Source organism: Scyliorhinus canicula, chromosome 13, assembly GCF_902713615.1.
Source record: "Scyliorhinus canicula chromosome 13, sScyCan1.1, whole genome shotgun sequence".
NCBI classification, from domain to species: Eukaryota; Metazoa; Chordata; class Chondrichthyes; order Carcharhiniformes; family Scyliorhinidae; genus Scyliorhinus; species Scyliorhinus canicula.
The window spans coordinates 27,760,068-27,787,864 of record NC_052158.1 but is presented as its reverse complement, the minus strand read 5'-3'; the positions used below and the strand labels follow the sequence as shown (position 1 = coordinate 27,787,864).

General features: G+C 50.7%; 1 protein-coding gene and 3 non-coding genes across 5 annotated transcripts; 2 read left to right on the top strand and 2 right to left on the bottom strand.

The window, feature by feature from the left end:
• Positions 1–413: 413 nt before the first annotated feature.
• On the bottom strand, positions 414–578 carry LOC119976828. The gene has a single exon (XR_005463008.1). It is a non-coding gene; the product is annotated as a U1 spliceosomal RNA (small nuclear RNA).
• A 1,906-nt stretch (positions 579–2,484) lies between these two features.
• On the bottom strand, positions 2,485–2,648 carry LOC119976901. The gene has a single exon (XR_005463059.1). It is a non-coding gene; the product is annotated as a U1 spliceosomal RNA (small nuclear RNA).
• A 3,974-nt stretch (positions 2,649–6,622) lies between these two features.
• trnaa-ugc lies at positions 6,623–6,694 on the top strand. Its single transcript has one exon. It is a non-coding gene; the product is annotated as a tRNA-Ala (tRNA).
• Positions 6,695–11,913: 5,219 nt separating this feature from the next.
• LOC119976367 (zinc-binding protein A33-like) lies at positions 11,914–27,528 on the top strand. 2 transcript variants are annotated; one of them, XM_038816855.1, is made up of 6 exons: positions 11,914–12,541; positions 14,305–14,400; positions 14,508–14,741; positions 16,299–16,321; positions 16,431–16,546; positions 26,343–27,528. In XM_038816855.1, exons 1-6 carry the CDS (start codon positions 12,128–12,130, stop codon positions 26,858–26,860), a joined length of 1,401 nt encoding a protein of 466 aa, XP_038672783.1. In that variant the 5' UTR covers positions 11,914–12,127; the 3' UTR covers positions 26,861–27,528. The 2 variants fall into 2 exon arrangements, with proteins under 2 accessions (XP_038672783.1, XP_038672782.1); XM_038816854.1 differs by having other exon boundaries at positions 26,310–27,528.
• Positions 27,529–27,797: the final 269 nt, after the last annotated feature.

Genomic DNA, 27,797 nt, shown 5'->3' with positions numbered 1-27,797 from the left:
GAAACGGCACGGCATACAAGGCTACGGAACAAGTATCCAGCGTGGTACAGGGGCGCTGCAAAGAGTCCGGCGAGTGGGCAAATGGTGGGAGGAAACATGTTTGGTGGGATTTACAGAGCACAAAATTAAATGTGAGGGGGAGAATTGGGTGGGGTGTGGGACACTGTAAGTGCGGATTGTTGGTGGAAAATGTAGTTGTGGGGTAATTTTCATGCGGTTTAACAAAGCGTGCAGGGAAACATAGTTGTCCATTGAGAAGGGAAGCGGTGGACAATGATGGGTAGGCTATATTTGGGGGAGGGGGTAGAAAGACGACCTGAATACATAGATGAGAAAGACGATGTTGGACAATGCATCGTTGTACATAACTGAGCTGCTGAGGAAACACATAGTCTATTTTTAGAGTTAAAAACCAGGGGAGAGCGCGAACGCAGTCCCCCACTACCACAAATTTTGCAGTCGAGTATCCTCGCATTTGGGGACATCGCAGGCGTCAGCACACCCGAAGTGCAATGGGATAGCCTCGTCCTGGGCGAACCACCTTCTTGATCATGGTTTCACCCCTGCCAGGTAAGTATGCTTGAAAACACTCACACCCTCCCCTCCCACATCAGCTACTACCTTTCACAGTCACACTAGCTCAGTTTTCAAACTCAAAACCTCGCCCTTGTTCATAATGTATTTCCATTCTATATATCATCATTCTTCTTAAAACTACAAACTTGCATATCCTTATAGCCAAAGATCGAAAGCTGTTTGTTTGAGAGAGTCTCTTCATATTTATATATTGCCTGAAATGGAAATGACCAGATCTCCTGGAAAATTGTCTGCAATACGGATAATCGCCTGCTGGTGGGGCTGTTCCCTTAGTTGTCAACCTGACTCACTCCACTGAGAAGACAACGGGACGATACATCTGCCTGGACTTTCTTGCTCCGAACCTGATAGTTTGCTCTTGAAAAAATCACCGCGGGCCGGATGAAGAAGCACAAACAGACCGGATCTAACCCCCTCCCCCTCCCCTTCCCGCCCGCCTCTGGTGCTGCCCACCAGAAGGGAAAATCACAGCTAAATTTAGAATCCAAGGGTATCAATAAAACCCTGTGAGAGCTGGTCTTGTGCACCTTAAAACGGAACTCAAGTATCCCTGCTGCCAGTATCCATGATTTGCACTGGGAACTGAACATTTGGAGCTGTTGTTTTCTTCTTGGGATAGATTCCCCACACCTCCTCTGGATGGTGAGATTTCGCAAACCCCCCCCCCCCCCCCCACACACACACTCAGGACATTTGGAGTGGATTGCTTTGCATGTCACTCCCCAAAGAATTGCAGTGGGTGCCACTGTGTGGAGCACACGGCCGGAACTAAAGAGAAGTAAACAGACAGTTATTATTTGGGGCTGAATGGAGAGCTTGCAGTTAGCATTCCAAATGTGTGAGGTGATGCATTTTGGGAGGGCTGACAAAACAAGAGACCACACAATAAACAGTGGGACGCTAAGATGTACAGAGGGAACTTGTGTGTGCAAATGATTGAAGGCAGTAGGATAGGTAGATAGGAGGTTAAAAGGGAATGCTTGTCTTTACTAGAAATGCATATAATATAAGAGCAGGAAGGTTATGTTGGAACTGTAAAGAACACTGGTTAGGCCACAGCTGGAGTGCTGTGTGCAGTTCTGGACACCATATTACAGGAAGGATATGATTGCACTAGAGTGGGTGCAGAGAAAATTCATCAGGATGTTTCCTGGGCTGGAGTGTTTCAACTATGAAGAGAGGCTAGTGAGGCTGGGTTTGTTCTTCTTAGAGCAGAGAAGGCTGAGGGGGGACCTGATCAATGTGTACAAAATTATGAGGGACATGACTAGGGTAGATAGGAAGAAACATTTTCCCTTTGGAGGAGGGTCAATAACCAGGGTCCACCGATTTAAGGTAAAGGGCTGGAGATTTAGAGGGTATTTGAGGACAATTCTTTTTCACCCAGAGGGTGGTTGTAAATGTGGAACTCATTGCCTGAAAGGGTGGTAGAGGCGGAACCCTCAACATTTAAGAAGCATTTAGATGAACACTTGAAACGGCACGGCATACAAGGCTACGGAACAAGTATCCAGCGTGGTACAGGGGAGCTGCAAAGAGTCCGGCGAGTGGGCAAATGGTGGGAGGAAACATGTTTGGTGGGATTTACAGAGCACAAAATTAAATGTGAGGGGGAGAATTGGGTGGGGTGTGGGACACTGTAAGTGCGGATTGTTGGTGGAAAATGTAGTTGTGGGGTAATTTTCATGCGGTTTAACAAAGCGTGCAGGGAAACATAGTTGTCCATTGAGAAGGGAAGCGGTGGACAATGATGGGTAGGCTATATTTGGGGGAGGGGGTAGAAAGACGACCTGAATACATAGATGAGAAAGACGATGTTGGACAATGCATCGTTGTACATAACTGAGCTGCTGAGGAAACACATAGTCTATTTTTAGAGTTAAAAACCAGGGGAGAGCGCGAACGCAGTCCCCCACTACCACAAATTTTGCAGTCGAGTATCCCGCATTTGGGGACATCGCAGGCGTCAGCACACCCGAAGTGCAATGGGATAGCCTCGTCCTGGGCGAACCACCTTCTTGATCATGGTTTCACCCCTGCCAGGTAAGTATGCTTGAAAACACTCACACCCTCCCCTCCCACATCAGCTACTACCTTTCACAGTCACACTAGCTCAGTTTTCAAACTCAAAACCTCGCCCTTGTCATAATGTATTTCCATTCTATATATCATCATTCTTCTTAAAACTACAAACTTGCATATCCTTATAGCCAAAGATCGAAAGCTGTTTGTTTGAGAGAGTCTCTTCATATTTATATATTGCCTGAAATGGAAATGACCAGATCTCCTGGAAAATTGTCTGCAATACGGATAATCGCCTGCTGGTGGGGCTGTTCCCTTAGTTGTCAACCTGACTCACTCCACTGAGAAGACAACGGGACGATACATCTGCCTGGACTTTCTTGCTCCGAACCTGATAGTTTGCTCTTGAAAAAATCACCGCGGGCCGGATGAAGAAGCACAAACAGACCGGATCTAACCCCCTCCCCCTCCCCTTCCCGCCCGCCTCTGGTGCTGCCCACCAGAAGGGAAAATCACAGCTAAATTTAGAATCCAAGGGTATCAATAAACCCTGTGAGAGTTGGTCTTGTGCACCTTAAAACGGAACTCATGTAACCCAGTATTCAAGATTTGCACTGGGAACTGAACATTTGGAGCTGTTGTTTTCTTCTTGGGTGCGAATCATTGAAGGCAGTAGGATAGGTAGATAGGAGGTTAAAAAGGAATTTACTAGCAAGGCATATTTTTTAATCAAAAAATATACTTTATTCATAAAAACTCTAATAAACATTACAGAACGTTTCAAATTGTTATGACTGTACATTTCCTCCAAAGTTACATATTCACTTGACTTTCTTGCATTCAATAGGGATGACATTCCACACATTCCCTGTTTACTTTACAATTATTTGTTAAGTATTTATATCAACATGTTTCTTTCAATACTCCAGTACATTGGAGTGTTAATGCCCCAGACCGAGGGGTTTTACACTGTTACCCGCCCCTCGGTGTACATTTGCTGGTGAGACCTTACACTGTGCTTTTTCCCCATTGCACCTTGGCGGCAGCTGCCCCAAGCCTGAGTGCGTCCCTCAGCACGTAGTCCTGGACCTTGGAATGTGCCAGTCTGCAAAACTCAGTCCAGGACAATTCTTTGCTCTGGAAGATCGCATGTTTCGGGCAGACCAAAGAGCGTCTTTCACCAAGTTGATGACCTTCCAGCAGCAGTTGATATTTGTCTCGGTATGTGTCCCTGGAAACAGTCCGTAGAGCACAGAGTCCTGTGTTACAGAGCTGCTCGGGATGAACCTTGACAGATACCACTGCATCTCTCTCCAGACCGTCTTTGCAAAGGCACATTCCACAAGGATGTGGGTGACAGTCTCATTTCCCCCACAGCCACTCCGAGGGCAGCATGCAACGGTGCTGAGCCTTCGGGTGTACATGAAGAATCTGACAGGGAGGGCCCTTCTCACCACCAGCCAAGCTAGGTCTTGGTTCACAGTTCCGGTGATGAGGCGTTCTGCCAGATGACTGACAGTCTGCTCAGGGAACCATCCAACATCCTCCACAGTCTCATTTTCCCTGAGGGCCTCAAGGACATTACGTGCAGACCACTACTTCATTGCCTTGTGGTCAAAGGTGTTTTTCGGAAAAATAATTTCCACGAGGGACAGGTGGCACGGTCCAACTACTTGGAGCATTCTGCAGCAATGAGGCCAGGCCCATCCTTCGTAACACTGGGGACAGGTAGAAGCTCAGTGGAACTGTCTTTACTAACATGGTACATAATATAAGAGCAGGAAGGTTATGATGGAGCTGGAAATAACACTGATTAGGCCTTAGCTGGAGTGTTGTGTGCAGTTCTGGACACCATATTACAGGAAGGATATGATTGCACTAGAGTGGGTGCAGAGGAAATTCATCAGGATGTTTCCTGAGCTGGAGTGTTTCAACTATGAAGAGAGGCTAGTGAGGCTGGGTTTGTTCTTCTTAGAGCAGAGAAGGCTGAGGGGGGACCTGATCAAGGTGTACAAAATTATGAGGGACATGAATAGGGTAGATAGGAAGAAACGTTTGCCCTTTGGAGAAGGGTCAATAACCAGGGTCCATCGATTTAAGGTAAAGGGCAGGAGTTTTAGAGAGGATTTGAGGAAGATTATTTTTCACCCAGAGGGTGGTGGGAATCTGGAACTCATTGCCTGAAAGGGTGAGTAGAGGCGGAAACCCTCCCAACATTTAAGAAGCATTTCGATGAGCACCTCCAATGCCACAGCCAGCGCCGGCCCTAGGGTTGCTGGCGCCCCGGGCAAGCTGAACTTCGGCGCCCTTCGGGGCGGGGGGGGGGGTCGGATCGGGTCGGGGGGGGTCGGATCGGGTCGGGGGGGGTCGGATTGGGTCGGGGGGGTCGGATCGGGTCGGGTTGGGGGGGGTTGGATCGGGTCGGGTCGGGGGGGTCGGATCGGGTCAGGTCGGGGGGGTCAGAGGGGGTCGGGGGGGTCAGAGGGGGTCGGGGAGGGGTCGGGGGGGTCGGGTCGGGGGCAGGGGGGTCGGGTCGGGGGCGGGGGGGTCGGGGGCGGGGGTCGGGTCGGGTCGGGTGCGGGGGGGGGGGTTGGGTCAGGGGTGGGGGGGGCGGAGTGACCTGGTATATGATCGGGACTCACCGATCGGCGGGCCGGTCTCTCTGTCGGCAGGTCTCTGACGCCGGTCACGCACTCGTTGATGGCGCCCCCTAGCACATGGCGCCCCGGGCGACTGCCCGAGTTGCCGGTACCTTGAGCCGGCCCTGGCCACAGCACACAAGGCTACGGAACAAGCGCTGGAAAATGGGACAGCAAAAGATGGTTGCATGGTGGGTGGTGTACACAGGATGGGCTGAAGCTGTAAAACACTGTGACACCTTTCAGAAGCAACCACTAACATCTGCAGAGTTATACAGGTGGCGTTGCAGAACCAACTGTAGGGAGCACCTGTAATATAAGCCGGGGGGGGGGGGGGGGGGGGGGGGAGACAGAGGCCCAGATAGGCAATTGGAATGTAAGCCTTTCTATCTGAAGAACCAGGATTTCAAGAATCATAGAAAAGTTACAGCACAGAAGGAGGCCATTCAGCCCACTTGCCCATGCCAGCCTGAGGTCACCCAGGTACCGTTTCTAATCCCATTTCCTGCACCCGTTCCATAGCCCTGTAGCTTTGAGCACTCTATCTGCAGGTACCTTTAAATGAGTGTAGGTTTCTGCCTCCACCATCAACTATGCCAGCAAATTACAGACTCCACTACCTTCTGTGTAAAAACGTTTTTTCTCACGTCCCCTCCACACCTTCTGCAATTTATCTTTAATCTATGTCCCTGGTTGTAGAATTCCCCACCAACGGAAACCATTTTATCCTGTCCACCCTCATAATTTTGTACACCTCAATTAAGTCACTCCTCAACCCCCTTTGTTCCAAGGCAAATAATCCCAACCCAGCCGATCTCTCCTGGTAGCCATACTTTTCTAACACTGGCAACATTCCTGTCAACCTCCTCTGCACTCTCTCCAAAGCAACAACATCCTTCCTGTAATGTGGCGACCAGAACTGCAAATAATATTGACCTCACCAGTGTTTTATACAATTCTAACATGATATCCTTATTTTAAAATTCTATATCGCTGCCAATGACGGAGAGCCTTCCATGTGCTTCCTTCACAACCTTGTCTACTTGAACTGCTGCCTTTAGGGACCTCTGTATCTGCCCACCAAGATCTCTCACTTCATCGACCCTTCTTAGTATATTCCCATTTATTGTGTGGGAGGAGCACTTTTTTTTTCCTCCGCGGCTGGTTAGACCACCTCAGGAGTGACTTGTCTTTGCCTCATAGCTCAGGAAGGAGACATTGTTGTGGGAAGGAGTGCAGCTCAAATTCACCAAAATATAAGCAGGACGCCAAATAGCTAGATCGTGAGAAGCGAATGAAATGGCTGGTTCCCCCTCAGCCGGGGTGATTTGGTCAGGCTGGAAAGCAGCAGCTAACTCCGTGGCGGGGATGTAGCTCAGTGGTAGAGCGCATGCTTTGCATGTATGAGGCCCCGGGTTCAATCCCCGGCATCTCCACTTTTGCGGAGCGGGGCTGGAATAGCTCCGAATTTGTATGTGGCGGGCGGAAATAAAACCCTTCAAGGTTTGTGCCATCAGGAGGCGGTGGATTTATATTGATCACTGCCGGGGTAATTCGGGACAGAAGCTACGAAGGCGCAGCTTCAGCCAAAAGGTGGAAGGGAGTGTGGAATAAATAAAAAGCAGCGGAAGTGATATTAATAAATATGAGATCCATGTTATGCCATACGGACGCCATTTTGCACAGTGGGAAAATGTGAGGTAATCCACTTGGGTACACACAGAACAGTACAGCACAGAACAGGCCCTTCGGCCCTCGATGTTGTGCCGAGCATTATCCGAAACCAAGATCAAGCCATTCCACTCCCTGTCATCCTGGTGTGCTCCACGTGCCTATCCAATAGCCGCTTGAAAGTTCCTAAAGTGTCCCACTCCACTATCACAGCAAGCAGTCCATTCCACATCCTAACCACTCTCTGAATAAAGAACCTACCTCGGACATCCCTCCTATATCTCCCATCCTGAACCTTATTGTTATGCCCCCTTGTAGCCGCTACATCCACCCGAGGAAATAGTCTCTGAACATCCAATCTATCTATCCCCCTCACCATCTTATAAACCTCTATTAAGTCGCCTCTCATCCTCCTCCGCTCCAAAGAGAAAAGCCCTAGCTCCCTCAACCTTTCCTCGTAAGACCTATCCTGCAAACCAGGCAGCATCCTGGTCAATCTCCTTTGCACCCTTTCCAATGCTTCCATGTGAGGTGACCAGAACTGCACACAATACTCCAAATGTGGTCTCACCAGGGTCATGTACAGTTGCAGCATAACCCCGCGGCTCTTAAACTCAAGCCCCCTGTTAATAAACGCAGCAGCAACAGATATGCAGTGTTTCCTCAGTGGTAAGAAATTAGAAACTACAAAGGTTTCCAGAAACGTGTCCAGAAGCCAAACACGCAGGTTCAGCAAGCTATTAGGTAGGCTAATGGGGTGGTAGGAAAGGGAAAAAGCTGGAAAATCTCAGCAAGTCTGGCAGCATCTGTAGGGAGAGTAAAGCTAACGTTTCAAGTCCGTTGACTCTTTGTCAAAGCGCTTTAGCTCTTTTCTCTCCCTACAGATGCTGCCAGATTTGCTTAGATTATCCAGCATTTTCCCTTTCGTTTCAGATTCCAGCATCCGCAGTAATTTGCTTTTATATAATGGGGTGGTAGCCTTTATTGCAAGAGCATTTAAGTACATGGGCAGTGAGGTGTTGCTTCAATTGTATAGGAGTTTGGTTGGACCTCACCTGTTGCACTGCGTACAGTTTTGGTCCCCTTATCCCAGTAAGGGTATTATTGCCACAGAAGGAGCGCAACGAAGATTCACGAGACTAGTTTGGGGATGGCGGGACTGTCTTATGAAGAGAGATTGGGCTAACTGGCCCTGTATTCCCTCCGGAGAATGAGAGGTGATCTCATTGAAACCTACACAATACTTTAAGGAATAGAGAGGGTAGAGGCAGGGAAGATGTTTCCCTCGGTGATTCTGGAACCAGAGGGCACAATTTCAAAATAAGGGGAATCCAGTAAGGACCGAGATGACAAGAAATATCCTTTCACAGAGGGATGTGAGTCTTTGGAATTCTCCACCCCAGAGGGCGGTAGATGTTCATTAATTGAGAATGTCTAAAGCAGTGATTGAGAGGTTTTTGATCAACAATAACCTAAAGGGGCTTGTGGTGTAAAAGGCATGCTCACGGTAAATGGTAGATGGGTTGAATGGCCTGCTCCCCGTACTTCCCGTACCAGCCTCCCCTAAAAGGCGCTGGAATGTGGCGACTAGGGGCTTTTCACAGTAACTTCATTGAAGCCTACTTGTGACAATAAGCGATTTTCATTCATTTTCATTTCATTTCATTCCTTTTCCTCAGTTCCTGTTAAACTAGGATGTGGACCAATAGGATGTGGACTGCCTGGATCAAATCTTCCCCACCCCCTCCCACACCAAATACTTTTTCTGCATAAATTTGTAAAAGGTCACCTCAGAACATTTCCAATTGAAAATTGCAGGGAGTGCAATAAAATGTAATTTTCTCCCCAGACAGCATGTTGCTTTCTGAGATACCTCAAACTTCAGAAGCCTCGATGTCTACAATGTACATTTCATGCCAGCGATACAGTTGAATGGGGGGGAAAGCTTCAGGGGTCAGCTTCATATTGGCATAGTAAAGGGTGATAACTCAGAACCATCTTTATACAACATATACTGCTGCCTCACTGCGCCAGCGACCCGGGTTCAATTCCGGCCTTGGGTGACTGTCAGTGTGGAGTTTGCATGTTCTCCCCATGTCCCTATGAGCATGATCCTTTAATACAGAGATGAGGAGGAATTTCTTCAGCCAGAGGGTGGTGAATCTGTAGAACTCTTTGCCGCGGGGAGAAAGCAGGAGAATGGGGATGAGAAAAATATCAGCCATGATTGAATGGCGGAGCAGACGCGATGGGCTGAGTGGCCTAATTCTGCTGCTATGTCGAATGATCTTATGTCCTCTGGGTGCTCTAGTTTCCTCCCACAGCCTAAAGATGTACGGGTTAGGTGGATTGGCCATTATCAATTGTCCCTCAGTGTCCAAAGGTGCACAGATTAGGTGGGGTTATGGGTTACAGTAAAGGGGTGGGGGAGTGGGCCGAGGTAGGGTGCTCTTTCAGAGGGTTGGTGCAAACTCGATGGGCCAAGTGGCCTCCTCCTGCAGGATATTATGATATATCAGTATAATATCCGGGATGACCAGGATAATACCAAGGGATTCGGGACCTCAGTTACATTGAGGCAGTTAAGCAGAGAGCTAACAGACATGCAAAATTATGTAGGGGTTGGATGGAGAAAATAGGAAGAATATATTTCATCTGGCAAGTGCGTTGGTCACCAGATTTAATAGATCTAAAATGAATGGCCAAATAGAGGGAAAACAAGAAGAAATATCTCCCTGCATACTTTTGCGAAAATCTGAAAGACACTATCGGAATCATAGAGTCCGAGGGTTTTAAAAATTTCATTTACGGGATGTGGCCGTGACTGGTTATGTATTTATTGCCCTTTCCTAGTTGCCCTTCAGAAGGTGGTGGTGAGTTGCCTTCTTGAACCGCTGCAGTCCTTGAGGTGTAGGTATACCCACTGTGCTGTTAGGGAGGGAGTTACAGGATTTTCCCCAGCGGCAGTGAAGGAACGGTGATATATTTCCAAATCAGTCTGGTGAGTGACTTGAAGGGGAACCTCCATGTGTTGGGATTCCAAAGTATCTGCTGCTCTCGATAGTAGTGGTCGTGGTTTGGAAGCTGCTGTTGAAGGAACCTTGGTGACTTACTGCAGTGCATCTTGCAGATGGTACGCAAGGCTGCCACTGTTCATCGGTGGTGGAGGGTTTGAATGTTTGTGAAAGGAGGAGCAATCAAACGGGCTGCTTTGTCCTGGATGGTGTCGAGCTTCTTGAAAGTTGTTGGAGCTGCACTCATCCAGGCAAGTGGAGAGTATTCCATTACACTCCTGACTTGTGCCTTGCTGATGGTGGACTGGCTTTGGGGGGGTCAGGAGGTGAGTTACTCATGGTAGAAATCCTGGCCTTTGACCTGCCCAGGTAGCGACAGAATTAATGTGGCTGGTCCAGTTGAGTTTCTGATCAATGATAACACCCAGGATGTTGATTGTGGGGGATTCAGCAATGTTAATGCCATTGAATGTCAAGGGGCGATAGTTAGATCCTCTCTTGTAGGAGATGGTCATTGCCTGACACTTGTGTGGCGCGAATTGATGTACAGAAAGGGGCCATTTGGCCCATCGTGTCTGCACCAGCCACCAAGCTCCTGTCTATTTTAATTCTATTTCCCAGCACTCAGTCCATAGCCTTGTCTGCTGTGGTATTTTAAGTGCTCATCTAAATATTTCTTAAATGTTGTGAGGGTTCCCACCTGTACCACCCTTTCAGGCAGTGAGTTCCAGACTCCCACCACCCTCTGGGTGAAAAATATTTTTCCTCAAATCCCCTCTGAGTCTTTTGTTCATTACCTCAAATGGCCTCTGGATATGGCCCGGCTCCAAAGGGGAGACATTTCTTCCTATCTTCCCTATCTATGTCCCTCATGTCCCCCAAACCTAAAACAAAACAGGAGTCTTGTTGAATAATTAGACAGGCATGCCCACTTGTAAAATGTCGCCATGAATTAATGAACCGTCAATAAAAAGTTCGGCACAGTGTTTAGCACTGCTGCCTCACAGCACCAGGGCCCCAGGTTCGATTCTGACTTTGGGTCACTGTCTGTGCGGAGTTTGCACGTTCTCCGCGTGTCTGCGTGGGTTTCCTCCGGGTGCTCCGGTTTCCTCCCATAGTCCAAAGATGTGCAGGTTAGGTGGATTGGCCATAATCAGGGCGTGGGGGTTATAGAACATAGAACAGTACAGCACAGAACAGGCCCTTCGGCCCTCGATGTTGTGCCGAGCAAACCACCCTACTTAAACCCATGTAACCCGTATACCCGTAACCCAACAATCCCCCCATTAACCTTACACTACGGGCAATTTAGCATGGCCAATCCACCTAACCCGCACATCTTTGGACTGTGGGAGGAAACCGGAGCACCCGGAGGAAACCCACGCACACACGGGGAGGACGTGCAGACTCCACACAGACAGTGACCCAGCCGGGAATCGAACCTGGGACCCTGGAGCTGTGAAGCATTGATGCTAACCACCATGCTACCGTGAGGCCATGGGGACCGTGGGGAAGGGCCAGTGGGGGGGGGGGGGGGGAGGGAGGTGGGGGGGGGGGGGGGAGGGAGGTGGGGGGGGGACGACGAGCTAAGGTAGAGTTCCTTTGTGGGAGGATGGGTGCAGACTCGATGGGCCGAATGACCTCCTCCAACACGGCAGGGATTCGATGAATTGGTGGATGGATCAAGATTAGTAGTTCAGTGAATGAATAATTGTGCAGGGTAATTCGCGCGGACATGTTCACAGGACCACAGCAGGATGTTTCCGCTGGGAGGAATTATCCCTGCACCAGCAGAATGTATTCCCGGGGGGGGGGGGGGGGGGGGGTGAAGGGCGGGGGCGGGGGGGGGGGGGTGAAGGGCGGGGGCGGGGGGGGGGGGGGTGAAGGGCGGGGGCGGGGGGGGGGGTGAAGGACGGGAGCGGGGAGGGGGGGGGGGTGAAGGGCGGGAGCGGGGAGGGGGGGGGGGGGGGGGGGTCTCTAGAGACCCTGGGCAGAAATGTTGTCCCTCTCCACCAGAAAGCAGCAGCTCCAATTTAAAGGTAGAAATCGATGCCTTGCAGGCGGGTGAAATTGATCAGGGCTTCATTGAGCCCGGTCTGTGAGTGTCAGGGCAGAATAAATCGAAATCGAAAGTGGGGTTAAAGTCAGGAAGTGGCTGGGTGTGTTGTGTTGTGTTGTGTGAACATGGCCTCCAGGCAGCAGCAGCCACAGAGCTGGATCCAGGAGGTAAATTGTCCCATTTGTCTGGATACTCTCACCGATCCGGTTTCCCTGGAGTGTGGACACAACTTCTGCCGCTCCTGCATCACAGGCTGCTGGGGACAGGGACAGAGGAATCTCTGCCCGGAGTGCAGGCAGGAGTTTCCCGACAGAAAGCTGACCGTCAACCGGAATTTAGCCAGTCTGGCGGAGAAAGCTCGGAAAATGAACCTGAATCCAGGAGAGGGGGGCAGTAAACTTCACTGCGAGGAACATCAGGAAGAACTGAAACTGTTCTGTGAAACCGACAAGAAATTGATCTGTTACATTTGCAGAGATGCGCGGAAACACAAAACTCACAACTTCATGCCCATTAAAGAAGCGGTCGAAATCTACAAGGTAACTTGGGGGACAGATTATGTGAAGTTGGGTGGGAGGGTGAGCTGTGACGGAGGATGCAGATGTGCTTCAGCAGGATTTGGACAGGCTGAGTGAATGGGCCTGGCAGATGCAGTATAATGTGGACAAATGTGAGGTTATCCACTAAGTAACAAAAATAGGAAGGCAGATTATTATTTGAATAAATTGAGAGAGGTGGCTACTCCGCGAGATCTTGCATCTGGGAGGGCTGGTGGTGGTATTGTTGCTGGTCTAGTAATGCAGAAACCCAGGATAATGATCTGGCCACAGGGAGTTCGAATTCCATTGTGACAGGTGATGGAATTTTAAACTCAGTAAAACATCTGGAATAGGCCCATCTGGTTCCCCTTCAGTGAAGGACATCATGTGACTCCTGACCCACAGCAATATGGTTGACTGTAAAATGCCCCCTGAAATGGCCTAGCAAGCCACTCAGTTGTGTTCAACTGCTATGAAAACACAATGCAACCGGATGGACTACCTGGCATTAAACCAGGCACTGACAACAGCAAATCCATAACCAATCCCTGGTGACCTTGTCCTCCTTATGAATATCTGGGGGCATGTGCCAAAGTTGGGTGAGCTGTCTCACAGACTAGTTAAGCAACAGCCTCATATAGTCATGCTCACAGAATCAATTCCCGGCTGGGTCACTGTCTGTGTGGAGTCTGCACGTCCTCCCCGTGTGTGCATGGGTTTCCTCCGGGTGCTCCGGTTTCCTCCCACAGTCCAAAGATGTGCGGGTTAGGTGGATTGGCCATGCTAAATTGCCCGTAGTGTAAGGTTAATGGGGGGTTTGTTGGGTTACGGGTATACGGGTTACGTGGGTTTAAGTAGGGTGATCATTGCTCGGCACAACATCGAGGGCCGAAGGGCCTGTTCTGTGCTGTACTGTTCTATAGATGTATCTGTCCATGACAGTCTCGGTAGAAGTGACCATCGCACAGTCCTTGTCCTTCACATTGAGGATACCCTCCATCATGTTGTGTGGCACCACCATCATGCTTAATGGGTAGACTTCAAACTGATCTAGTAACTCAAGACTGGGCAATGAGGTGCTGTGGGCCATTGTAATCGGAATTGTAATCAACCACAATCTGCAACCTCAACCCACTCTACCATTACCCCCAAACCAGGGGATCAACCCTGGTTCGATGAAGAGTGCAGGATAGCATGCCAGGGGCAACATCAGGTATACCGAAATATGAGGTGTCAACCTGGTGAAACTACAACACAGGACTACTTGTGTGCCAAACAGCTTAAGCAGCAAGTAATAGACAGCTGAGCGATTCCACAATGAACGCATCAGATCAAAGCTCTGCAGTCCTGCCACATCCAGCCATGAATGAATGTTCCCGACGGTGGGGGAGTCTACAAATAGGGGACATTGAGGTAAAACTTTCAGGACTGAGGTGAGTGGAAATTCCTTCACCCAGAGAGTGGTGAATCTGTGAAATTCACTGTCACTAAAAGAGCTGAAGAGCTGAAATGTTGTGTAATTTCAAGAAATAATTAGATACAACTCATGGGTTAAAGGGATCAAGCGATACGGGGGGGGAGGCGGGATCAGAGACCAAACTTGATAATCAGCCATGATCATAATAAATGGCAGAGCAGGATCGAAGGGCTGAATGGCTTCCTCCTGTTTCTATTTTATATGTATGACCCTTTTATCACCAGATTATTTGATCGCTTTATCATAGTCTGACCCTTTCATCCTGTATCTCCTTTCCCTATCCCAGGATCAGGTGAAATCAGCTTTAGAATCTCTCTCAGAGAAGAAATCGATGTTTCTTGAAACGGAACTGAAACAGATACGGAAGATTTCTGAACTTAAGGTAAGTCTTGGGGGTAACTGCTCCCATTTTCCGGGATCTGGGTGAGTTTTGTTCCCCTTTATCGCGGGACATGATTATTATTATGTTCCTCACATTTCATTGGCCAGGAGCAGTCGAGCAGTCTGCAGACCCACATCACATCCGAGTTCAACAAAATGCACCAGATTCTCACTGAGAAAGAGCAGCGTTTACTCAGGGATCTCAGGAGGGAGGAGGAGAGGATTCTGGACACAATGGAAAAAAACCTGCAGAAAATTCAGGAGAATTTAAATTCCATTGAGGAGGAGCTTTCCAAGTTGCAGAAACAGATGGAGCAACGGGACGGAGTGAAGTTTCTGAAGGTGAGGATTATAATGCAGGTTAGTTGCAAAGTAAATAATGGCAAACCATTGAAATAAATGGATCAATTTGAGGAAACACTTGAAAACGATGTAGAATATATAATGCAGAAGGAAGTCTGCACCGACCCACTTAAGCCCTCACTTACACCCTGTCCCCGTAACCCAATAACCCCTCCCAACCTTTTTTGGACACTAAGGGCAATTCAGCATAGCCAACCCACTTTGGAAGGAATCCGGAGCACCCGGAGGAAACCTTTGCAGACACGGGCAAAACGTGCAGACTCCGCACAGACAGTGACCCAGCTGGGAATCGAACCTGGGACTCTGGTGCTGTGAAGCCACAATGCTAACCACTGTGCTACTGTGCTGCCCAATTGTAAGCAATGTAAACCCGATGGTTTTGTACTTACTCGGGCGGATCTGCTGTTGCGATTGAACTAGCCTCAGATAGTCTGCAGAAACCCAGAAAGGGGCTGGCACGGCCTTGTAACCCAGTTTGTGTTTATTGCAGGTTTGCTGTGTGATCCATGTACATGTGAGGGGGGGGGGGGGGGTTGTGTGCTTGAATCCTAACTTTTTAAGTGCTAGAAACAGAAAATACAAGGCAAACACGTGTGGCGTTAGGGAGGGGCAGAGGTGGAGGAGAGAGAAAAACAAGGGATGTCAGACTCCAGAACTTAGAATCATAGAATCCCTGTGGTGCACAAGGAGGCCATTCGGCCCATTGTGTCCACACTGACCCTCTGAAAGAGCACCCTACATAGACCCATTGACTGCCCTAACCCCAGAACCCTGTAACCCCACCTAACCCGTTGGACACTAAGGGGCAATTTATCATGGCCAATCCACCTAATCTGCACATCTTTGGACTGTGAGAGGAAACTGGAGCACCCGGAGGATACCCACGCAGACACGGGGAGAACGTGCAAACTCCACACAGACAGTCACCCAAGGCCGGAATCGAACTTTGATCCCTGACACTGTGAGGCAGCAGTGCTAACCACTGTGCTACCGTGCCACAATGGAAATCACTCATCTTTGCCACGTCCTTTTACCAGATGCTTACAATGCATTATGGGGAAGACGATGGAATGTTGGTTATGGTAAAGACTAATTAATGAGGACCCTGGTACAAATCCCACCGTGGCAGCTAATTTAAAATAAAATCTAGAATTGTGGCCATGGCAAACTCCACTTGGTTCAACTCTGCACTTTGACCTGGAAATATATCGTCCGTTCCTTCACTGTCGCTGGGTCAAAATCCTGGAGCTCCCTCCCTAACACCACTGTGGGTGTACCTACACCCCAGGGACTGCAGCGGTTCAAGAATGTAGCTCACCACCACCTTCTCAAGCAGCGATTAGGGATGGGCAATAAACGCTGGGCCTGGCCAGCAGAGCGCAAATCCCACAAAATATATTTTTAAACATGAGCACTGGTTTTCGATGAGAGTCCGGTTTTCTTCGCTTTTTTTTTGATAATGTTGGGCTAATTTCTGCTCTCTGGATAGAGACGGTCAACTGCTGTTATCTCAGACTTGTGTTTTATTCATTTCAGGAGGAAATATCGCAGAGGAGGAGGTAGGAAAATATCTTTCCAGAAATCAGCACAGTTTAGTGAAATAACGCAGCAAAATGTTTATGGTCAATTTGATAAAAATCTACTTTGAAAAAAAATATATATTTGCAGGACCAATGCAGACTATGGCAAACTGGCATCAGCAGATGAGAAGCTGTCACTTGGGAAGTTCAATGGCCCTTTACAGTACACAGCGTGGAGAGAAATGCTGGACACCATCACTCCTGGTAAGACTCTTCTGTTGCTTTTTGCTGATCTGTAAACCTTAGGGCAGCATGGTAGCACAGTGGTTAGCACAGTGGCTACACAGCGCCAGGGCCCCAGGTTCGATTCCCTGCTGGGTCACTGTCTGTGCGGAGTCTGCACGTTCTTCCTGTGTCTGCGTGTGTTTCCTCCGGCTGCTCCGGTTTCCTCCCACAGTCCAAAGACGTGCAGGTTAGGTAGATTGGTCATGCTAAATTGCCCTTAGTGTCCAAAAAGGTTAGGTGGGGTTACGGGGACAGGGTGGAAGTGAGGGCTTAAGCGGGTCGGTGCAAACTCGATGGGCCGAATGGTCTAGGTTCGATGTGCTATGGTTGCAGTCACTACATCAAAGGAGCGGGCGAAAATGTGGTCAGCACAGCGCACAATGGTTAGCACTGCTGCCTCACAGCACCAGGGACCCGGGTTCAATCCCAGCCTTGGGTGACTGTGTGGAGTCTGCACGATCTCCCGGTGTCTGTGTGGGTTTCCTCCGGGTGCTCCGGTTTCCTCCATCAGCCCAAAGATGTGCAGGTTGTGTCTATTGGCCACACTAAAAATTGTCCCTTAGCGTCTAAAGATGTGCAGTTTAGGTGGGGTGATGTGATTACAGGAATGGGGGCGGGGCGGGGTGGGGTGGGACTGGGTTTGGTACGTTTCGGCGTGGCCAGTTCGGCCTGGCCGCTTCGGCGTGGCCAGTTCGGCGTAGCCGATTCGACGGAGGAATTTTTCGGCGGAGGGACGTTTCGGCGTCAAATTAGTTATAGACGCAAAATGTTTGTGCAGCCCATTTCTTGTATCTTTTCCTTCCAGCCGCCTCAGATATCCTGTTTGTGCACCAAACCGGGTCTCTTAAAGAAAGGCACCAACATTAACCTCTTAAAGAAAGCCGGTGTTACTGAAAGTATTGAAGCAGCTGCCCAGTGATCTACACTGCTGTCTGACTTAACACATTGTGTAAAGTCACAATATCTTCAGTAACACCGGCTGTATAAAGTCAGACCCGGTTTGGTGCTCCGCGGGGGAGCTTATGGACCCCAACTGTCAGTTGTGTCAATTTCAGCGGCCGGCTCACTTTGATCCGGAGAGGGAAGCTGCTCTCTCACTGAAACAATCAGCCGGCCGCTGAAATTTACACTGCCCACTGCTCTCTCCCGTCAATCAGAAACATTAAAACTTAAAAGTTGGATTGGAGAGAGAGAGCAGCGGGCAGTGTCAATTTCAGCGGCCGCTGATTGCTTCAGTGAGAGCAGCTTCCCTCTCCGGCCGCTGAAATTGACACTGTTTTAATTAGATCCACGATGGGGGTTTTTAATTTATTTAAAAATCTATGCTAGCGCTTCCCATTGAGAGTCTACGGGGGTCTGACCTCTCCCCCCGCCCCCAGTAGACTCTCAATGGGAAGCGCTAGCATAGATTTTTAAATAAATTTCCGTCCCTCCACCGAAAAACTCCTCCGCCGAATCGGCCACGCCGAAACGTCCCATTCCAATCGGCTACGCCGAACTGGCCCCGCCGAATCGGCCACGCCAAACTGGCCACGCCGAAACGTCCCATTCCAATCGGCTACACCGAACTGGCCCCGCCGAATCGGCCACGCCAAACTGGCCACGCCAAAACGTCCCATCCCCGGTGGGACTAGGTGGGGTGCTCTGTCAGATGGTCGGCGCAGACTCGATAGACGGTAGGAATTCCATGGTTCTACGATCACTGCCTGGGTGAGTCTCGGCTCGTTTATAATCGTTCACATGCAGGAGAGGGCATGGTGACAAAAGTGAGATCCTCTTCCAGCACGTGGTCTTCATCGCAGAGTAGAGGCGGTTCAGTCGGAAAGGTTCAGTTTTTCACTTTGTAAAGTTTGCGAGAGTAGTGGTCAGTGGTGTATTTTGATTTCTCCTTCCCTCCCCCCGTATCCCCAGCCATTTGAGTCTCGGGACACAGACATGGTGTGCAATAGTTCTGTCGTGTATTTGCCAGTATTGTCCAATCTATGACTGGATACGCAGACAGGAACTTCTAGCCATGTTGGTGGTGTTGATAGATTCCATGTCTGGAAAGAGGAGATTTTCTGCTAATTGTTTATGGGGGTGGGGGGGGGGGGCAGGATTAGAGGGTGACTGCTTTAAGAAGAGCTCAGAGTAAGACAGAGATGAGGGATTTCTTCTGTCAGGGGGTAGTGAATCTGTGGAAGTCTTTACCGCAGAGGGGTGTAGAGGCTGGGTGGTTAAGTACGTTCAAAGTTGAAATAGACAGATTTTTTTAATCGGTCAAGGAATCTAAGGTTATGGGGGTAATGAGGAAAAGTGGAGTCAAGGATTATCATATCAGATCAGCCACAATCTCATTGAATGACGGAGCAGACCCGATGGGCCGATTGGCCTACTTCTATTCCTAGGTCTTATTGTTTAGGTATTCCGTCCTGGAGTGTTTCTTCTACAGGTTCTGATAGGAGATGAATGCCGAGAGTTTGCTCTGGGATTGCTCCGGCTCGATGGCCTCATGTCCTGGTATCTGCTGGGGGCTTGTCCCATTTAGCTTGAGGGGGATAGTTGAGAAATCACGGTTTTTCTGTCCCCCACAGCCTGCCAATTACTGGTCAAAGTACTGCGGATGCTGTGCAATAAAAGCAGAAAATGCAGGATAAACTCAGCAGATCCTTCTTCAGAGGAAGGGGGTTCATACTGAACTCAAAACTCTGTTTCTCTATCTCCACAGATGCTGCTGGACCTGCTGAGTTTTTCCAGCGTTTTCTGTTTTTATTCTGATGCAGGGCTCCCTCAGAGGTGAACGCTGAACTGAAGCATTAATATGGTGTTCACCTTGTTCTTTGGTTGTTCTAATTCTATTAGGGTGGATCTCCCTCCTTCTCCAGGAGTGTGTATCTCCCTATTTAAAAAGGAAGGTAGACGGCAGCACGGTGGCCTAGTGGTTAGCACAACCGCCTCACGGTGCTGAGGTCCCAAGTTCCAATCCTGGCTCTGGGTCACTGTCTGTGTGGAGTTTGCACATTCTCCCCGTGTCTGCGTGGGTTTCACCTCCACAACCCAAAAGATGTGCAAGGTAGGTGGATTGGCCACGCTAAGTTGCCCCTTAATTGGAAAAAATGAATTGGGTACACTAAATTTTAAAAAAAGGTAGAGAGAAAACAGAATAGACCAGTAAGCCTAACGTTTTGATTTTGATTTGATTTATTATTGTCACGTGTATTAGTATACAATGAAAAGTATTGTTTCTCGCATGTTATACAGACAACGCATACCGTACATAGAGAAGGAAGGAGAGACTACAGAATGTAATGTTACAATCATAGCTAGGGTGTAAAGAGAAGACTTAATATTAAAACTTAATACGAGGTCGGCCCATTTAAACAGGGAAGAAGCTGTTCTTGAGTCGGTTGGTGCGTGATCTCAAACTTTGGTATCTTTTTCCTGAGGGAAGAAGGTGGAAGCGAGTATGTCCGGGGTGTGTGGGGTCCTTAATTATGCTGGCTGCCTTTCTGAGGCAGCGGGAATTATAGACAGCGTTAATGGATGGGAGGCTGGTTTGCCTGATGGACTGGGCTACATTCACGACCTTTTGTAGTTTCCTGCAGTCTTGGGTAGAGCAGGATCCATACCAAGTTGTGATACAACCAGAAAGAATGCTTTCTATGGTGCATCTATAAAAGTCGGTGAGAGTTGTAGCTGACATGCCAAATTTCCTTAGTCTTCTGAGAAAGTAGAGTCATTGGTGGGATTTCGATCATCGGTCATGGGGAGAATTCTGGAATCCATTATCTTTTTTTAAAAATAATTTTTATTGGAATTTTTTGAAAAATATATATTAACAAAACAATAATAACCATAACAATAATAGTAATAAACACCCCCCGGCACCCGTAACAACGCATATAACAAACCCCCCCCCACCCCAATAAACAACAAAATAAATTAACAATAAGCAAATTAACTTAAACACTATCCCCCTAACCCCCCCCCCCCCCCCCCCCCCCCCGGTTGCTGATGCTACTGTCCCCGTACCCTATCGTTGAGCCAGAAAGTCGAGGAAAGGCTGCCACAGCCTAAAGAACCCTTGTACCGATCCTCAGGGCGAATTTGACCTTCTCTAGCTTAATGAATCCCGCCATGTCATTGATCCAGGTCTCCACGCACGGAGGTCTCACATCCTTCCACTGCAGCAAGATCCTTCGCCGGGCTACGAGGGACGCAAGGCCAGCACACCGGCCTCTTTCTCCTCCTGCACTCCCGGCTCCACCCCAACCCCAAATATCGCGAGTCCCCAGCCTGGCTTGACCCTGGATCCCACCACCCTTGACACCGTCCTTGCCACCCCCTTCCAGAACTCCTCCAGTGCCGGGCATGCCCAGAACATATGGGCATGGTTCGCTGGACTCCCCGAACACCTGACGCACCTGTCTTTGCCCCCAAAGAACCTACTCATCCTAGATCCGGACATGTCGGCCCGGTGCAGCACCTTGAACTGGATGAGACTAAGCCTCGCACATGAAGAGGAGGAGTTCACCCTCTCCAGGGTGTCCATCCATGTCCCCTCCTCAATCTGCTCCCCCAGCTCCACCTCCCACTTAGCCTTCAGCACCTCTACCGACGCCTCCCCCACCTCCTGCATTACCTGGTAGATGTCAGACATTTTCCCATCCCCGACCCATGGCCAGAGGCTCAATTGCCAGCGCAAAAAGCAAGGGGGACAGGGGGCACCCCTGCCTCATCCCACGGTGGAGCCTGAAGTACTCGGACCTCCTCCCATTTGTCGCTACACTTGCCATCGGCGCCTCGTTCAGCAACCTCACCCATTTAATAAACCCCACCCCAAACCCGAACCTCTCCAACACCTCCCACAAATACCCCCACTCAACCCTGTCAAAGGCCTTCTCCGCATCCAATGCCACCACAATCTCCGCCTCTCCTTCTGCTGCCGGCATCATTATCACATTTAGCAGCCTTCGCACGTTAGTGTTCAGCTGCCTCCCCTTCACAAAACCCGTCTGATCTTCATGTACCACCCCCGGCACCCAGTCCCCTATTCTAGTGGCCAAGATCTTCACCAGCAACTTGGCGTCTACATTCAGCAGTGAAATTGGCCTGTATGATCCACACTGCAGGGGGTCCTTATCACGCTTCAGGATCAGGGAGATTAGCGCCCGAGACATCGCCGGGGGCAGAACACCCCCCTCCCATGCCTCGTTGAAGGTCCTAACCAACAGGGGGCCCAGCAGGTCCGCATATTTCTTATAAAATTCAACCGGGAACCCATCCAGTCCCGGCGCCTTCCCCGACTGCATGTGGCCAATCCCACTGACCAGCTCCTCCAACTCGATCGGCGCCCCCAGTCCCTTCACCTGCTCCTCCTGCACCCTTGGAAATCGGAGCCTGTCCAAAAAACTCTCCATTCCCCCTCCCACCGCCAGCGGCTCCGACCGGTACAGTTCCTTAAAGAAGTCCCTAAAGACCCCATTGATCTCTGCCCCCTGCCGCACCACATTCCCACCTCTATCCTTCACTCCACCAATCTCCCTAGCCGCGTCCCGCTTACGAAGCTGGTGCGCCAGCATCCTGCTCGCCTTCTCTCCGTACTCATAGACCGTTCCCTGCGCCTTCCTCCACTGTGTCTCCGCCTTTCTGGTGGTCAATAAATCAAACTTGGCCTGCAAGCTACGCCGCTCCCACAGCAATCCCTCCTCCGGGGCCTCTGCGTACCTCCTACCAACACTCAACAGCTCCTCCACCAGTCTCTCCCTCTCCCTCCCCTTCCCCCCCTCTCCCTATGGGCTCGGATGGAGATCAGCTCCCCCCTAATCACTGCCTTCAGAGCCTCCCACACCATCCCCACCTGGACCTCCCCAGTATCATTGACCTTGAGGTACCTCTCAATACATCCCCGAACCCTCCTACACACCTCCTCATCAGCCAACAACCCCACGTCCAGATGCAAAGCGGGCGCTGGTCCCACACCTCCCCCATCTCCAGATCCAACCAATGCGGTGCATGGTCCGGAATACTCGGCCTCCTCCACCCTCGGGTCCAGTCCCCTACTCAAAACAAAGAAATCAATCCGGGAATAAACCCTGTGCACGTGAGAGAAAAAAGAGTATTCCCGAGCCCTCGGCTTCCCATACCTCCAGGGATCCACCCCTCCCATCTGGTCCATAAACCCCCTCAACACCTTGGCCACCGCCGGCCTCCTGCCTGTCCTTGAACTAGAACGATCCAGTAGTGGATCCAGCACTGTATTGAAGTCCCCCCCCATGATCAAGCCCCCCACCTCCAGGCCAGGAATACGGCCCAACATACGCCTCATGAAACCAGCATCATCCCAATTTGGGGCCTACACATTAACCAACACCACCCTCTCCCCCTGCAGCTTACCGCTCACCATCACATATTTGCCGCCACTATCAGCCACAACCTCAGACACCTCAAACGCCACCCTCTTCCCCACCAGGATCGCCACCCCCCGGTTCTTCGAGCCGAGGCCTGAGTGGAAAACCTGCCCCACCCACCCCTTCCTCAGACGGACATGGTCCGCCACCTTCAGGTGGGTCTCCTGGAGCATGGCCACGTCCGCCTTCAACCCCTTCAGATGCGAAAACTCCCGGGCTCGCTTAACCGGCCCATTCAACCCCCTCACATTCCACGTGATCAGCCGGATCAGGGGGCACCCCCCGCCCCCCCTCCCCCGTCGACTAGCCATAGCCCATCGACTGCTCGCCCCTGGCCAGCACCCATTTGGCCCGTTTCCCACGGCGATAGAACCTCGCCCCGACCCCCCCCGACCCGCACCAACTCCTCCCTGGCCAATCCCCCCCCCCCCCCAAGGCTAGGACCCCTCCTAGCCGCGACTCTCCCTCCACTGTACTCCCGTGAGCCAGCTGACTTCTGCTGACCCCGGCAGCTCCCGCTCTAACTCTGACCCCTCCCGATATGAGGTCCCCCCTCCTGCCCTGCATCAGCTCCTTGGCACCACTTCAGCGCGGGAAACCCGGTCTAATAACCACGCCCCTCGCCACCAGCTCCACCCCCTCGTCCCGCAGCGCGGGAAACCAGAGAAAAGTCCGCACTTCCACACTGCCCCACCCCACCACCGCAGCTCCCAAACCGCAGTCCCAACCCAACCACCAACTCCGTACAAACAAAGACAAGATCAACCACAAACCCCAGTACCCCCCTTAGAACACAAAACCATAACTCACATCGTCCAAAAGCGAGAGAAAAAACAGAAACAAACAGAATAACCCACTACAGCATAAACAATGGTACAGAAATAGAAAAACTCCCACAGCCCCCAATCTCTTTTCAGCCTGCACAAAGGCCCACGCTTCCTCCGGGGACTCAAAGTAGTGATGCTGGTCCTTGTAGATGACCCACAAGCGAGCAGGCGGCAGCGTGCTGAACTTCACCTGCTTTCCATGGAGCACCGCCTTCGTCAGGTTAAACCCGGCTCTCCGCTTGGCCACCTGCGCACTCCAGTCCTGGTAGATACGCACTACCGAATTCTCCCACTTATTATTCCTCACCTTCTTGGCCCATCGGAGAACACACTCCCGGTCACTGAACCGATGGAACCGCACCAGTACCGCCCGTGGGGGTTCATTCGCCTTAGGCCGCCTGGCCAGCACTCTATGGGCCCTCTCCAGCTCCAGGGGCAGATGGAAGGATCCTGCCCCCACCAGCGAGTTCAGCATCACGGCCACATAGGCCGGCAGGTCCGACCCCTCCAGCCCCTCCTCGAGGCCCAGGATCCGCAGGTTCTTCCTCCGTGATCGAAACTCCATCTCCTCGAACCGATCTTGCCACTTTTTATGAAGTGCCTCGTGTATCTCCACCTTCCCCATGAGGGCCGAAACCTCCTCCTTGCGCTCAGAGGCCTGCTGCTGCAACTCAAGTATCGCTGCACCCTGGGTTGTCTGGGTCTCCAGCAGCTTACTTGTCGTCACCTTCAGGGATTCCAAGAACTTCCTTTTCAGCTCCGTGTAATAGCGCAGGAGGGCCGCCTGCTGCTCCTCAGCCCACTGCCTCCACTCCTCAGGGGCTCCACCGGCCGCCATTTTGTCCACCTTCCTCCGCTTTTCCAGGGGAGCTGCTGCCGTTTTTCTCCTCGCCCCACTCCGAGTCCGCACCATAAATCCCGGGGGGGTTTTGCTCCAGACCCCTTTATCCACCTGGAATCGTCGAATCAGCGCCGTTTGGGGCCCTTAAAAGAGCCCACAAGTCCTATTAAAGCGGGAGCTGCCGAACGTGCGGCTTAGCTCCGCATAGCCGCAACCGGAAGTCCTGGAATCCATTATCAAGGATCGGAAAACAGTGGCAGGATCAGACAGAGTCAACATGGATTTACGAAAGGGAAAACTTGCTTGACAAATCGACCGGAATTCTTTAAGGATGTTACTAGTAGAGTTGATGAGGGGGAGCCAGTGGATGTGGTTTATTTGAATTTTCAAAAGCCTTTCAACAAAGTCCCACAGAAGTGATTAGCATGCAAAATTAAAGCTCTTGGAATCAGGGGTATTGAGATGGGTCGGGTACGTTTTGGCGCCGCCCTTTTGGCACCGATCACTTGACACCGCCATTTTGGCGCTAAATTGATTTGGCGCTCATTAGTTTGGCGTCCAGCTGTTTTGGCGCCTTTGTTGTGTATTGAATATATTGCCAGGACTGTAATGATAGGTTAATAATAATAATAGATAAAAACATGACATTTATTTCTAACACCAAAAAATAAGTAAAATCAGCGCCAAAACCGATGAGCGCCAAAAGGTCGGCGCCAAATGATCGGCGCCAAAAGGCCGGCGCCAAATAGTCCCATTCCCTATTGAGACAGATAGAAAACTGGTTGGCAGACAGGAAACAAAGAGTAGGAATTAACTAGTCTTTTTCCAAATGGCAGGAAATGACTTGTGGGGTACCGCAGGGATCGGTGCTGGGTCCCACCCCAGCTATTTACAATATATGTTAATGATTGAGGTGAGGGAACAACATCTAATATCTCTAAATTTGCAGATGGCACAAAGCTGGGTGGGAGGGCGAGCGGTGAGGAGGATGCAAAGATCCTTCAGTGTGATTTGGACAAGTTGAGTGAGTGGGCAAATTAATGGCAAATGCAATATAATTTCAATAAAGGTGGTTATCCACTTTGGTAGCCAAAACGGGAAGGCAAACTATTATCTGAATTGCCATAAATCAGGAGAGGAGGGTGGGCAGAAGTCTGGTGAGGGGATGGGCAGGAGGCAGGCAATGGGGTGGGCAGGGGGCTGGTGGAGGGTGGGCAGGGGTCTGATAAAGATGGGCAGGGGACTGGTGGAGGGTGGGCAGATGTTTGGCAAGGAGTGAGCAGGGGACTGGCGTGGAGATGGGCAGGGGGCTGGTGAGTGGATGGGCAGGGAGCTGGCAAAAGGGTAGGCAGGGAGCTGGCAAGGGAGTGGGAAGGGGGATGATGAAGGGGTAGGTGGTTGGGGGCTGACAAGTGGGCTGGGGTCTGCGAAGGGCTGGACCGGGGACTGTCAAGGGGGTGGGCAGGGGACTGTCAAGGGGATGGGCAGGGGTCTGACAAGGGGCTGAGTAAGGAACTGGTGAGGTGGTGTGCAGGAGACTGGCAAGGGGTTGGGCAGATGTTTGACAAGAGTTGGGCAAAGGACTGGCGAGGGGATGCCACTCAACAAACTAAATCACTGACTATGATTATTTGAACTCTTCCCCCCCTCCCCGCTCCCCCCACTCCCCAAACCCCCCCTCCCAGCTCCAGCCTCTCTGACTCTGGATCCAAATACAGCCAATCCCTGGCTCATGGTGTCGGAGGACCGGACGAGTGTGAGACTCGGGGACAAGCAGCAAGAGCTACCCGATACCCCGGAGAGGTTTGATCGAGGGGCCTTCCTCCTGGGTACGGAAGGATTTGCAACAGGGAAATGGTACTGGCAAGTGGAGGTGGGGAATAAGACGTGGTGGGGCTTGGGAGTGGCCCTGGAGTCTGTGCTCAGGAAAGGGGAAATCGACCCGACACCTAAGGTTGGATACTGGACGGTGTGGCTCTTCCCCAAGTGCGGCTATGTTGCCCGCACCTCCCCCTCACTGACCCCCCTCACCCTGAGTGCAGGTCCCCGGAAGATCGGGGTGTTCCTGGACTGTGAGGCTGGGCAGGTGTCCTTCTACAACGCGGACAACATGTCCCATCTCCACACGTACACCCACACTTTCACTGAGACCCTCTTTCCCTTCTTCTGCCCGGGTCCCAATGAGGACGGGGAAAACGCAGCTCCACTCAACATCTGTGGGGTCAAAGGCCACTAACTGGACCATCCCACAATTCCACACTACCCAGCTGCCTGACGGCAGCCGTAAACTCCTCATGCCCTGGTCATGCCCGGAACAGCGGAGTGAGAGTGATATAGCACAGGAAGAGGCCCTTCGGCCCATCATGTCTGCGCCAGCCATCTAGAACCGATATATTCTAATCCCGGTTAGCTCAGTTGGCTGGTTCATGATGCAGAGTGACGCCAACAGCGCAGGTTCAATTCCCGTACGGGCTGACGTTATTCATGAAGCCCCCCCCCCCCCCCCCCCCCCCCCCACCGCATGTCAACCTTGTCCCTCGCCTGAAGGTGTGGTGACCCGCAGATTAAATCACCACCAGTCAGATCTCTCCTTCAAGGGAAAAGCAGCCGATGGTCATCTGGGACTATGGCAACTTTTACATTTTACTTTCAAAACTGTGCCGTTTGTATCCAATGTTTTGTATCCATGGCTGTAACATATTTATCTGTATACTCATTCAGGCTCGGTATGCTTGAGAGTAATGTTGTGCTCAAGATGCGAACCACTGCAAAAATTATGTGCGTGCTTGCGATGTTATCTGAAGTATTTTTGTTGCTATTACGCCTGTAGACAACTTGTTGCTACTCGCAAAGAGTTGAAACGTAATTACGTAAATAAAGCAGGCAAGAAAAGATAACGATTCACTCGCCACCCCAGTAGTGTGGGTTTACGTTTGAAGGAATGATGTTGGGTGCACTACACATAATTTCCCGTTTGACTGCCCTTCCTCTGGCAAACTCCCAATCCTTTATCTTATTCTTGTGTGGGGCAATCAATAAGAACAAACAAAGCAGGTATTTGGCACTCACAGACGATACATGGAAAAGGTGAATCACAGAGCTGCATAAACCGCCCATTCGCCAGTACATTCAGGAAATGCGGAGGTGTCTGCAGCGATGGGGAGCGGCTTTTT